The 14,661-nt window shown below is 31.9% G+C and overlaps 1 protein-coding gene across 3 annotated transcripts in view; it reads left to right on the plus strand.

Annotated features, from left to right (window-relative positions):
• The window catches only part of LOC148610377 (uncharacterized), a 73,832-nt gene that overhangs the window by 44,436 nt on the left and 14,735 nt on the right, over positions 1-14,661 (plus strand). For all 3 annotated transcript variants that reach the window (XM_088542935.1, XM_088542936.1, XM_088542937.1), the window contains exons 2-12: positions 132-203; positions 582-653; positions 2,369-2,440; positions 3,254-3,397; positions 4,047-4,118; positions 5,211-5,282; positions 6,410-6,478; positions 7,531-7,674; positions 11,112-11,252; positions 11,583-11,648; positions 13,684-13,827. In XM_088542935.1, the coding sequence (XP_088399061.1) occupies positions 132-203; positions 582-653; positions 2,369-2,440; positions 3,254-3,397; positions 4,047-4,118; positions 5,211-5,282; positions 6,410-6,478; positions 7,531-7,674; positions 11,112-11,252; positions 11,583-11,648; positions 13,684-13,827 (1,068 nt within the window). The remainder of the gene's footprint in view (positions 1-131; positions 204-581; positions 654-2,368; positions 2,441-3,253; positions 3,398-4,046; positions 4,119-5,210; positions 5,283-6,409; positions 6,479-7,530; positions 7,675-11,111; positions 11,253-11,582; positions 11,649-13,683; positions 13,828-14,661) is intronic.

The raw sequence follows: 14,661 nt of genomic DNA on the forward strand, positions 1-14,661 counted from the left end.
ATGGTATTAAGCAAGTGCACTACATTTGAAATATGAAAAGAAAATGACATTTTAATGAACCAACACTATTTTAAACAAGTTTCTTCTATTTATATTGCATATATACATATATGTCATTTGCTTTCTTTCAGGGATCTAAGTATGAACAATTTGACTCAAATTCCAGAGAGGGCTTTCTCAAAGTTTACAAAGCTAGAGGAATTGTTAGTATAGCTCTTATTAATCTTATGGGTTTTCTAGCTACATTTACATGTACAACAATGATTGGTTTATTCAAACATGATGTGAAGTGTAATACAACTCAGATCTTTATCATAACATTTTATTTAACTAATGGACGTTTACCATTGTAGGTGTAATACGTTCAATTGATTCAACTTTCTTTATAATAATTTTAAGTAGGACTCTAGGAAAATCATGTATTTTGTTTACAAGCTATTACACTACAGATATAACACGCTATCATTACATCATTATACGATATTAAGTTAACATATTATCTGGTTAGTTATTTTTGTATGATAATTCACATTGTTTACATACAGATGCCCTTAAATGATTGCCTTCTCACTTTGCTTTAGGAGACTTGTTGGCAATAAACTCAAAGACATACCAGCCACTGCCTTCCAGGATCTTTATTACCTCCGAAGTTTGTAAGTTCTAAAGTATAAAATGAAATTTCAAGTCCCCTGACCATCATAGCATGAGTAGAAATTTAAAGGCGAGAATCAGGGAACAGTTCTTACCCAGACCTATTAAAAGTTGTCTGTGAACAATTTTTTTTTTTTTTTTTTTTTTTTTTTTTGTTTGTTTTTTTTTTTTTTGGGGGGGTAGTTTTTTATTATTTTTGCTTTGGTTTCGGTTATCAATTAATATTTACTTTTTATAAGTAAAAGCATTAGTTTGCAAATAAACATAAACAAACAAAAATAATTAGACCTTTATTAATGCATTGATTGGAAACTGCATCATTTGTATTCATAGTTCTACAAATATTTAAAGACATGATTCATTTCATACTCACATGAAGACCTTTACATAAATATATAAGACAAGAAAAATAGCCAAGATAAAATGTACAATGGAATAAAAGTACGTAAGCAACTAAGACTCCACTAAAAACTGGGAACATGGACTATGTGTACCGGTAGGGTAAGCATCCCCTTCTTTTCAAGAAACATCCGCTGGGTTGCTCATGAAATGTTACTTCCAGCGGCGTAGATGAAAGTAGGAAAAACTATGACACGGTGGACAAAATGGATATAAGGTGCTACAGTTACTTACAATAGATTTCAATGAATGTACATACTTTGGAATTTTAATATAAAAACATAGATCGCCAAACTTAAATATAATTGAGCGTAATTAAGGCAATTGTACATGGATTTTGTGTGGATTTCACTATTTCGCAAACCTTGAATAACTGTTAGATATAATTTCATTTGAAATTTATATAAAGGACACTTAACTAACATAAAAATGTTCATATTTCAAATTAAACATTTGGTGTCACCGTCTTTTTTTTCTTGTTATATTAATGTAACTGAAATTCCAATTACATTTCTTTAAAACATTTTCCTGCCAATTATCTCCCCTTAAAAGAAGCTTTATAAAGTTAATGTCTGTAATTTAACCATATATTTTTTTTTTATGTCAAATTCGTGACTAATAATTTGAATGTACTAATTCACATTCCTTTAAACATTATCAATGCATTAAATTTTATATTTTGTAAGATGACAAACAAACAAAAAGAATGCTTAGTGTCATAGGTACATGTATGATCTACCTTAAAGTCCCAATATCCCATCTTTTCTTTTTTATTTAGTATGGACATTCGATATTCAAATAAGTAATAAGGTCTAAAATTATTTAAAACAAGAAACTGTCTAGACAGTATGTTTTGTCGTCGACCAGCAATTAAAACTTCTATTGTACTTTTTTTAATATCAGATTCATATAGTCAGTGTCAGAATCACTTTCATCTTGTGATGCTCTTTATTATTTTAATGAAAGAGTAATCAATGGAACCAATGTTATAGCGGTAATCAGACGACTGTAATCCAGGGACAAAGACCAGACTAAGAAAACAGACATACACAACAAAGAACAAAAAGTAACTAAAATCATACATACAAAGTAACAAAAGCAAATGAGCAACTCGGACTCCACTAAATACTGGGAGCATGGACCAGGTGCACCGGTAGGGTAAGCGGCTTATAACGTAATAATTTGCAGCATGATTTTTGTATGATTTAAACATAAAAACTCCAATATATTTGTATATGAAAGACCATCCAATCAAAATATAAAAGTGAAAGAAAACCTGAAATCTCTTGTTTTATCAATTACTAATATAATATTTCAGGTACCTCCGCCATAATTTATTCACAGAAGTTCCTGCTACTGCCTTCCAACACCTTTTCCTTCTCAGAGAGCTGTGAGTTGATATTGATGAAATATAACGATATTTTACGTTCAACATATGGAAAAAAATACTTTAGCACTATGTACCTAGTAATTCAAACAAATAGACTAAAAAACGTACGCTAATCATTCCGTTCATATAAATACAGAATTGCAATATGATATATCTATAACTGAAATAAAACAAACAAGATAGATAGTTTCATCATCCTTACCGGAATCTTCAATGTGGAACGTATGGAAATCGGACGATCGAAATGCATTTTAATGTTTACTTACTTGCAATGCTGCATTACGATGCAAAATCTTCTCTTTCTCTCTGCTTTTCTTAACACTTTTATCGTGTAGAAATACATGTTTGACTTTTTTATTAATATTTTTTTTACACACGATGTTTTACTTTTAATTCTGAACTCAATGTTTTGTAAATGAAAAAGTTTTCATGCATCTGAGTGGTACATTAGGGCTCATTCTCGTGTAACAAGGGAAAGATGAAAGAATAAGAAAGGTTACCAAGGTTCTAGCGCTAATCAAAATAATGTAATCCAGGGACAAAGACCTGAAATGGAAAACAGATATACAAAACAAAAAATACAAACCACGGATTTACTTGAGTTGACGTACATGCCCGATGGAAAGAGGAACAGATATGGTAAATGCAACAATTGCACCATCGTAAAACCTTTACAAAAATAATAAATAATTACAGACACCTTCACATCGTTTCACTATGTGTAAACGCTCTCCTTTAAGTAAGAGCTGAAGGCTGATATAAGCTCTAGACAGTATTCACATATATAAAGTTTTTTTTTTTTTTTTTTTTCAGAACCCTTGATGCCAATTTTATTAGACACGTACCCGATGAGGCCTTCCTGAATTGCAAGCGCTTAAAACTTCTTCAGCTAGATGCAAATCACCTAACAGAGGTTCCAACGGGTGCCCTTCGACACCTTACAACACTTCATGCCTTGTTAGTAACTTCTTTTATCATGAAATGAGTTGAAATGTAATCTTCGTAAAAGTATCGCTGTACATGTAAGAAGTATTTATGAGTTCTTACCGTGTTGATCCAATATCAACTTAGCAAATACCGAATATAACAATGTAAAATTTGGGATACAGAACCTGAATTTAAATCTTTTATACTAAAGGATTTAACATCAGCAAAATATTCACATGAATATCACATGACATTTTCGAAGTTGAATGGAGCACATAAAACTTGTTACAGGCTTCATGCGAAATGTGCATTGGGCCTGCATGTTCATTTTACACGATGTTAAACATGAAAATCATATAGATTTCACGTCATTTCATGTTCATTTCATGTAAAGCATAATTCATGTGAATTACAAATAAACAAGATTTGTCTGTGTACAACTTTTTATAGAAAGATGAAAGAATATAATCTGTTATTAACAAAAGAAAATATTCAATATATGCAGGTGTTCACTAAAGTTAAATAACACTTGCATCAATTAGTCAAAATGTCGTTACTGTAAAAATTATTGTAAATTAATACGTCACAAAAAACAGGGTATTGAGACATTCATAACTTATTACCATTTTAGCGCTTACGCCTTTCTTGGAGTTTTGTCTTTTTTTACTACGTTTTACAGGGATCTTTCAGTAAATAGATTGACCTACATTCCAGACTATTCCTTCGCTAATTTAACGGATCTCATAGAATTGTAAGTTTTGCTAATGTAATTGTTCTGCTGACAAGATCTGCTGTAAATTAGAACAAATATAGTCTCTAGTCACACAAGAATTTCGAACTAGGTCAAGAACCTGCAGTATTTTAAAGTAACTTCCCAAATAGATTATAATGGATTTTTGTTTTGTTTTATCACGGCATAGAATTTAACATAGAAGGAAATTATTCAATGCAAAATTAAAAGTAGGCAAATTTTATTATTTCTAAGATCATTTATTGAAGTAACCTTCTTTGTCGCAGTTTACTCTTATAAAGCCCGAAGTTCTAATGGGTGACGGTCCAAATATTAAAATTTGATTAGTTATCAAAAGTCATTTTCTTTGGGATTATTTAAATCCCGGAGTTCGGACCATTGGACGTCAAGGATGTCATAGTACCAAGACAGGTTATACAAAATAACCTGGCTTGTTCAGAGAGAACCAACCAATCATAAAGCTTGTTTCAACCAACTCATATTAAAGTATTTGTTGAGTACAAGTCTATTTCTCAAATATTTGTTTTTTATGTTCCATAAATGATGCTTTTTCATTTTTACGTTCATATCAATAATAGAACGGAGATCATAGCCACAAATGCAAAGACCCAACAGCTTTAAGCGTTTGTCTATTACAACAATACGAGATACGCGAAATGGGTTTTCTGTTTTCTATTTTATGCAGTCTGGATTTGCCATCAAATAATTTAATATTTCAAAATAGCATCGTGACTGTTTTTATCCAGAAAAGTCATTTCTATTTTTATTGCTTGAGCTCATGGCGTGTTTTACACTCAAGGGTATTGAAATATCATAACAGTTTAATAAAAGTGCAAGTTTCTGTTCCGATATATCTGGATACGTTGATGGTTTTCAGATTTTTTATTTGACTAAAGATAAGTTGAGACGTACTTTGAAAATGTTATTGTCGATTACAATTGAAAATTCCTGCAGACTCTGTTTAAATCGCTAATTACACGACAAATAAACGTCTAAGTACAAAATAACAAGATTATTATAGATAAAACACGTTTTTTACTTCTTTCCATCCGAAAAAAAAAACGCACTAAAGATATCTTTATTTTTTTTCAGAATTCTTCATGAAAACAAAATTTTAGACATAGGAGACCATGCTTTTGAAGGACTTGAATCATTAACCAGATTGTACGTATTATTTAGTGTCAGTCTCTGTAACGATCAGGCAGCGGGTAAACAAGGTACAAAAAAAACACCAATTTGAAAGTTAAATTGCACTATTTGCTTTATCAGGATCATAGAAAAAAGACATGCTTTTCCTTATCACTTTGATAAATTGAGCTATAAAGTCATTGAAATGCACTGAAAATGAATATTTTTAGGCCAGATAACTCTGTCAGAAACCTCATGTTTTCAACATTCATTTGAAAATTTCTGAGCAAATCCAGTGATGCAGATGTCAACTAATTGTCTTTTGCAAATAGAGAGAGAATCTTTCAGTGAACTTATATTATCTGATCGGTGGGTGTTTGACATGCATGTTTTTGATTTTTTGCATTTGCATTTTGCCTGATTCTTACAGAAACTCACACTTTCAAGATAAATCTTGATTGCAAAGAGATACGACTATTTAGAAACAAACTATGCTTTTTTGGTTGCTTCATTCCTAAACATAAATAAATGTAAGATTTTCGTTTGATATATTGTTCGAGACCCATCTTCCCGAAACTTGTTATTTTTTCAAAAGAAGTTTCAAAACGTTTTCACGGAAGGCACTGTTGATGCTGTACATCGAATAAATACATCACGGTTTTTTATTTTATCTTAACATATGTTTAACACAATTGTTAACATTAAGATTGCTATTGATTCATCGTAACAATGTGACCATGAGTCGACAAGTTACAATAAAAGAAAAAAAATCTGTTTTCTGACCGTCGACATCAGGCTTACTATATTTATAGCAAAGGCGTTTCATTTCATTAGATTGCTATTTGCGGTCGTTTGTTTGTATTTAATGAGCACGACCCACGAAATTTGTAAAACTTTTGTTATTCTTGAATGTGAAATGTCCTAGAGCACAATTTCTTCTAATTTCAAACGTGTATGGCATTGTATGGTTGATATATACAACTTATCATTTAACTTTTGTACTATTAAGGCTTTTGTTTGAATTATATAACTTGATTGTTGTAATTGTGTTTGTATTGATAAAAAAGGCTGTCATTCATATTAATGATTAAAAAAAACAGTTGTTTGATAATACATACTAGTTGTAACGATATATTAGATATATTTGCTGGTATATCTTTCAGGGAGCTGCCAATGAATAACCTGAAAGAAATACCTGCTGCATTCATTGCCCTAAAAGATCTAGAGACCTTGTGAGTTTACATATAGTATAGTGAAATATGTTTAAACTGAACCCTCTGGAATAATTAAATCGAACACTTGCCTAATCCAAATCCTTTTTGAAGTCCATTTGTATCATTTTAAATGTATCTTAAACCTGGATAAACCAAACTCTGTTTTAATTGAAGTAAAAATTGGGTTTGGTTGAGACGGGATTCAGTATATACTCGTATACACTCAATCCCGAAGTATTTCAAAGAGATGTCTTTTAGTCTTAAAGTAACAAAAATAACGATTAAAAAAGAACAAAAAATAATTTAAAAAGGCTTCCTAAAAGACTCGATCATTCAAACATGATTAATCTTTTTGTGTTCTCCTAATTATACTATTCTTCAAAGGGCAGGATGAAAATGTTAATTAAGTTCATTCAATATATGACATTTGTTTTGACTCGTTCTAAGTTGAGCTGTTGGCAACGAACATAGTTTTATATTACAATGAATAGGATACAGGGCAGGCAAGTCAAATGATTGTGTACATAGTCCACTCAATCTGTGGTATTGTTACGCTTAGAGCCCGCATGTCGGTTTGATGTGCTTATATCTTCTCTTCATGTATAAATATTTTTGAAAGATGTTATTTGTATATTTTTTCTTGTCATTCCTGTCAGACACACTTGTTTAGCATTTCATATATAGATTTATAATTTTTTCGGTAGTTTTAAACGTTCAACAAATGGAAGCGTCAGATAATGATAATTATGATGATAAATTAACAAGGAATCGTCTATTAGTCAACATTGAATTGTATGTTATGAAAAATAGCATTAATAGAACAATATGTGCAATTTGCTAAAAATTTTTAATAGGTTCAGATATTGTTTAAAACCGAAAAGATTTCTATTATGAATATGGCACGGGATTTACCAAAACAGTGTAACAAACACCATAATTTAGGATTTTTCGCATTTTGCAAGGGCTGCACGTTAATGACGAGAGCTACTGTTGTAAATTGCTTTGCCAATTTGAAGACTTGTTCAAAGAACTGTTAGTTATATTGTATCAACTTAAATTATTTTTTACAGATCATTAGAGGAGAATCGAATTGATTTTATCCCAGACAACAGTTTTATCGGGAATAAACAATTACAAAACCTGAAGTTGAGAGAAAATCCTATCAGATCTTTCGGGCGGAAAGCTTTCCGCGGACTTCCAAACCTGAAAGAGTTGTAAGTAAAATTGTCGTATGAAAATGGGTAAGGGAAATAAAAAGAATCATAAAAATGAAAATAAAGTCAAATTTGATAATGTAGATACATGTATCAGCATATTTTGGTTACATTGTTGCGATTTCCTTTACCAAATATTTTGCGTGAGTGTAAATTTCAATTTATTTTATTATTATTATTTTTTTTTATGATCGCAAATATGACGAAATTTCATGAGAAACAACTTTCACTCCTGGTATTTTTAGATGGATTTGTTTGTGTCCATACATTAACTTTTTGGTTATTTTGTAAACTACATTCTGTTTTGTTTTGTTTTGTGTTTTAGTGTTGAATTTAATCGTTGTCTTCTCCAAGTATTAGACCCCCCTACTCTACATTTTTATTTTATCGTAAAATATAGCATTTGTATGTGGTGTCATTTGTAGGTCAAGCTATTGTTCGTGAACATGTAAAGACGACACAAGTGTTTATTCTTAATCTCAATCCGCTGTTCGATAAGACTTTTTATTTGTTTTTTTTTATGGCGGTACCGAGTACTTCTTCTATTTGTTTGTTTGTTTTGTTTTGTTTGTTTGTTTTTCTTTTTGGTGGGTGGAGTTTGTTTCCTTTTTTTTGTTTTGTTTTGTTTTGTTTTTTTTTTTTTTGTTTTGTTTTGTTTTGTTTTTTGTTTTTTTTTTTAATTTGTTTTTTTTTTTACTTTCTTTTAATCTCGAACTCATCTGTATTTTCTCCAGTGATGATAATATGAAGTTACTGCTTGTTAGACATGTACAGCAAACCAAAATTTACCAAATTTATATTTGATTGAATGATTGAATGTTTGAAATCATTTGGTTTATGCTATGACCGCTTGTCCACCACCTACCAGTAAAACATATTAGAATTTAAATATTTCATAGATTATTAACCGAAATTCTTTGAAGCCCTATAACTACTGAGTTGTCTTTTAATGTATGTCGTTGTTTTCTTTGGCTATCTTATTTGATTTAGGTTTTGGTTAGAAGTCCGCATACTATAACAACAACCGAGACATTTCATTCATAGAATGTAAATAAGAAGTGTACCTTATTGCACCGTGATAATATGCCTGATTAGTATTGAACGTACCGAATAATTGATGGCTTACAAGATTTTGCCTAAGGACATTGTCATATATTTTGATATGCCGACTAATAGACCAACAATGACTATGGGTTCACGTATGATTTAGACCTGTTTTATTGTGTTTTGTGTTTTTCATTGCAGAGGACGGTTTTTCTGTAGTATAATTCAGTTATTGAATCTCAATATTCAATACACTTGTTGTGAATCTTTGATGAAAGTACAGATAATTATCATTATTACATTTATGTTCATTTTTAATTTATAGCATGTTTTTTTTTATTTACTACTAAATTGTATTAAGCATAAATGTATTTTTCTACCACTATAGCAACCAAGAAGGTAGTGGTCTATTTCTATTTTATGCTTGATGTCAATTTGCTGTATTTTGATTGGTTAAATACAAGGATAATAATCTGCTCTATCGAATGTCTCAGTAGGGGGGCTGGGGTGGTAATTTTCAATCGATTTTCACAAATCCTGACCAGTACGAGGAAATTGTTTTCATCGCTAGACAGATTCGAATTCTCAGGCGAAGAAGAAAGAAACGATTGGTTGTTGTGTGGTTGTGTGATTGTAGCGCACTGACTACAAATTCTCATTGGTCGAAAAGAACGTCGTGACAATTCTAACATTGTTCTTCCTTGACAACTCTCCTGAAAAAAATTTTAAAAAAAGACTCTCCAACTGAAGATATTCGATTATGAAATTTCTCAAATCAAGTTAATTACGATATTTCTCAAATCGAGTTGATTACGATATTTTTCATATCTTGAGAAATAAATTTCATAGTTTGACTCCGTCAGCAATCCTGTCGAAGAGGGAAAATTCCGTTATCAACTCTTTTTCGTTGAAGATTCTATATATCTAATTGCCCTCTCGGGAACATTGGACATTTAGTATAAATAACATATATCCAACGCAGTTTGTTACCACCTGAAAATATTATAGTAACCCTTGACATCGCTATGGGGTGACAATGATTTTCTCGAGGTAACAAACTGTACGCCTCCGCCTGACAAATATGTTTTCAAAGGGAACCAAACTGCTCAAAGTATTATTCATCTTGTCGCTTTGTCAGATATGTTAATGTAATGTTTTATTTTGTTTTGTTTTGTTTTGTTTGTTTGTTTTGTTTTTGTTTTTGTTTTTTGTAGTTTTTTTTTTGTTTGTTGTTTGTTTGTATTATTATTTTAATATTTTTGCATTTCTTGACCTTTTTGTCGCATATTTTTGAGACGAATATGACTTTCTGGCTAAAGTTTACTCTTATGACATGCCGAATACAGAAAGAAGTGTGTGTATCTGAATTTAAATGATTATTGAAGGCCATATAATAAACGCATGTTATTGAAAAACATACGAAAATACTGAATTTTGTAAAGAGAAATTCGAAAGACGTATTTCCTGTCAGACTGAAAACCGGGCTGTCGGTGCTTCTAAGTTGTGACTACCTTTTGCATGTCATACTGTAATGAGGACTTCGTCCTCTACAAACACATGGTCATGAAAGAACGTTATTAGTACAGTATGCTCTAAATGTCTTGAGTTTTAAATATAAACTGGGTTGGTTCATTCAATCAATATTCTGTGATAAGATGTAGAACAATTTAGTGGTTTGACAATGAACGAACGATAGAGTTATGCATGCAACGCTGTATTTATAGCTGAAATATATGCCTGTTTCGACTTTGAGCATCTGACAGTATAATATCAAGACAGCTAAGCACTCAAAAGAAAGGCTAGCTCAGCAGTTCTGTTTCATTATTTTTTACAGTAAGAACAGTGAATATTAGTATACTGCACTCTTACAGGGCCTTGAAATAATCACCTACAATACATATAGGGCGACATACCAAAACTAAAATCAATCCGTGCATTGGGAACTGAGATAATTGCGACGAAATTCGGACGGACGTACTGATGAAATAACGGACAGAAATGGTGATTCCTATATTGAAAGGAGGTGTATTTCAAGATTAACACCTATAGTTTTCATATCGCTTTGATAAATCATTTTTTTATTTACATCCTTTGGAAAGAAATAAAATAAGTCCTTCTTTATATTCAATTCTAACTTAAATCACTTTATTAATACATTGGGCCTAATGTCGTACAATTGATATATAGTTTACAAGAAAATTCAGGGTTTGCAATTTTGCCTGCTTCAAACCGTAGCTTACACATACTGCTCATGATTCAATTCTATTTATTTTTCTCCATTTCGAGAGTGTTGACTATTTGCAATTTCGTTTTGAACTGGTAATTTCCTATTTGAATTATCTTCACAGTTTACAAGCTGTTTTATATTCCGTTTTAATGTATATTTTGATCAGAATAATATCTGAAGCAACGGAAATGACGGAATTTCCTGATCTTACTGGAGGTGAACGACTGAAGAAATTGCAACTTGATCGAAGCAGCATTTCTAGAATTCCAACTGATTTTTGCGATATGGTTCCAAACATTGAACGATTGTACGTATGATTTAACCATGCATATGGTGATTAAAAAAAGATGTCAATTTAAATTTTATAAGGTTCCTTGGATTCCTGTAATCTTAGGGACACAAATCTTTGCAACCAAAAACCGTTGACTTACCAAGTGCATTTAATTGTCATGGTCTGAATAGGTTGTCCTAGTAATTTAATTGCTCATCGTTCTCGCTTGATACTTACAATATCAACTGGTTTATTTTATAGCACAATCACAATAAAAACGTTGTCACGATACGTTATGTAGGAAACTCTTACGTTGAAGTTGAAAAATGAAAAATGCGTAACATAACGTTTGATTTTCACTTACAGAGAATTACATTCCAATAAGATTATGAATATTCCAAACCTAAGCCGATGTTCTGGATTGAGACTCCTGTAAGTACATCTATATATAACATCAATTAAAACAAATCTGAATACTGATAAAAAAATCCAAGACGGATAATGAGTCATGGACATTGTCACTACACATCACCCATGATCCATGATTTCTCCATAGATGGTCTTCTCCCTTTCCTACCATAACCTTCATATTCGAATTAAACTCTATTTTATACTTGTCATTTTACTTTACTCCCTTTACAAAACAAGTCTTGACATTCCTGTTTCTGGGCCTACCTCATCATTATACAGAATTGTGGTCATCATTTTGGGTATTGGTTTCCACAACTTCTTGAAACCAGTTTGTGTGAAACGTCAAGTTGACGAAAAACAATCATTTCTTCCACTACCATTTTTCAACAACGGTATAGATGCAATAAATTTGGCTAACATCTTCAAAACCAAAAACGGCATGAACAAAATTCCCCCGTATTTCAAAGGCAGATCAATGCCGGTTATTTCATATTCCTATACTTCACTTATTGCACCCAAATATTCAATTATAAAAGGCTATTGCAGGACCTAGAGATTGAGGACACCAAGGCAAACTACCTGATTGTTATTTCAAAAGCTTTCCGTTCAAATACGGTCACGTCACTATGGTAGATTTCTATCTATGGATGATCCTATCTAAAGGTCCCAACTATCAGTAACCACGCTCCATAAATGAGAATTGTAATTTTAAATTTTTTATGGATGCAGTAGAGACTGTGAAAAAAAAATGGATAAAACGAAAATAAATAGACATTGATTCACTCTCAGAATTCTGCAAAATTGAGATAATGGAAAACCATAAATCCGTGCTATCCTCTTTTGGTGTCTCAAGTAAAGACGATGATTTTGATGTACCGTCTATGTACTAGATTCCTTAACTCCACAAGAATCCTTACAAACAATACTATATCGCTGGATTTGCAAAATGTACCACCAAACCGCTTTAAAAACTTTTAACTTCTATAATCACAGCTATTAAAGGGGATCCAGTCCTACCATCACGCTTGTTATTTCCGTAGAGGTACTAAGTTAATGTGGATTCTGAAAAATACGAATTATCATCTGGAAATCCTAACTTCAAGATTATTATTAGAACACAATAGCATTTTAACCGATAATATTTTTTACCTCTTTGTACTTTTATTCCCAATCCTCCGTTAAAATTCCGACCCCAAAACAATATACATCGTTGTTCGTACAAAAAAATGCGGTATACCTAGATATTTATATGTAGTACTTGTCCATGGTAAAGATTCTCCGTAGTTTGTAAAAAAGATTCCATATCATCTTCCAAATATGCCAAAGATGTTTTCAAAATGCAGGATTTTTTTATCGACAACATGTTTGCCCAGTATTGTGGACGCATGTTTTTCAACAATCGATCGGCTTTTCTATACGAACAAATGGTGCTTCTCTACACGCTGACCTATTTATTCACTCTTTTGATACTGAATTGTTATAGCTGATCTGATCAAAATGGAGTTTAAACTGTGTTTAGCCAAATCCTTCTATTTCTGCTTTATAGATGACGTATTATTGTTTAATAATCCTAGTTTCGGGGATAACGCACATTGCATCTACCTAAAAGGACTTCAGATGAAGTATACTATGGACACTGTCAAGTCAATCTCATGTATATTTACCTACACTTAGAGATCGATGGAAAAGGACAATCATTGATCAGGTTGCAGGACAAACGCGTTGACTATTCTTTCTGTATTGCCACTTTCCTTTTATCTGTGGCAATATGCCTGTAGCGCCTGCGTATTGAGTTTTTACTTCATACCTTATGCCAGAGCTTGCCGTAACTACGTGGACTATCTGCATCGCACTTCACTCCTTTCAATTGGGCTTCTAGAACAGGATTATGTTTCTACAAGATTGAAATCCTTACTTCAGAAATTTTAGGGGGGAGTAATTAACTCTACTCTATGAATTAAGCCATGAATCTGTTGCAAATGCATAGCAAAATATTAAAAATGTGCCGTACGTGCATTAAATGTAAACACGTTTCATTAAAGTTTTACCTTTGTAGCAATATGGGTGAAAACGAAATAATATCTGTCGGAGATGGTATGTTTGTAAACAATACAGAGTTACGGGACTTGATTTTGTCACATAACAGGATTACCTACATCAGTGATATGGCTTTACGTGGTCTTATCAACCTTCAATATTTGTGAGTAATTTAATTTGATTTCTAACAAGCTTACTAATTGGTTGGTTCCCAGTGATCAAAGCAGCTTATTTTTTCTAACCTGGTTTGGTACTGTGACGTAGTTCACGTCGATTGATCTGCACTCCAGTATTTAAATAATCTCCAACAAAAGGTACTGGCATCCATGAGAAATTAAAGTATTTGAAGTGTTTCTGATTTTTAAACATCTGATACTCAATTATTTAGTTTAGGCTAGTTTACAGTGTACATCGCTTTGCGTTTTATAAGTGTAAACTACCACGAACCAAGTTATTGAGTATTACCTGCTAATAAATAAGAAACATTCCTTAAGCATCGTATCATACTTCATTTTACTGATTGAAAGAAAGTTTGTAGAATTTCCTAAATTTGCCACTTTTTTATTGTTGATGCTAATCTACAAGTTTATATCACATAACATGAAGGTTGCAGACGTTCTCTTTAGAATAATGAAAGGAAGGGAAATCAGGGGAACCAAAAAAGGACATTCTTCAGGGATAACATGACAAGAAAATAGACACATAAAACGGAATGAAATAAACAAGAGTAATGTACATAGAAACAAAAGTAAACGAGAAATCTGGTTTCCATTAAACACTTGAAACATGGTTCAGGTGCATCGGTAGAGTAAGTGTCATATGGTTATTGAGAAACACTGGAGCTTCTCACAAATTGTCAAGTCAAAGGTAGATGAAAGATAAAATATAATGAAACCTGTCGAAACCGAATCCCTTTCGGACTTAAAAGATGTTTGGTTTAGAAAGGAGTTCGGTTTACCCGGGTTAAAAGACATGGGACTTCAAGAAGTATCTTGTT

The sequence above is a fragment of the Perna viridis genome, chromosome 8 (genome assembly GCF_037379345.1).
Source record: "Perna viridis isolate PV_CMFRI_1.1 ecotype Kerala chromosome 8, ASM3737934v1, whole genome shotgun sequence".
Lineage (NCBI taxonomy): Eukaryota > Metazoa > Mollusca > Bivalvia > Mytilida > Mytilidae > Perna > Perna viridis.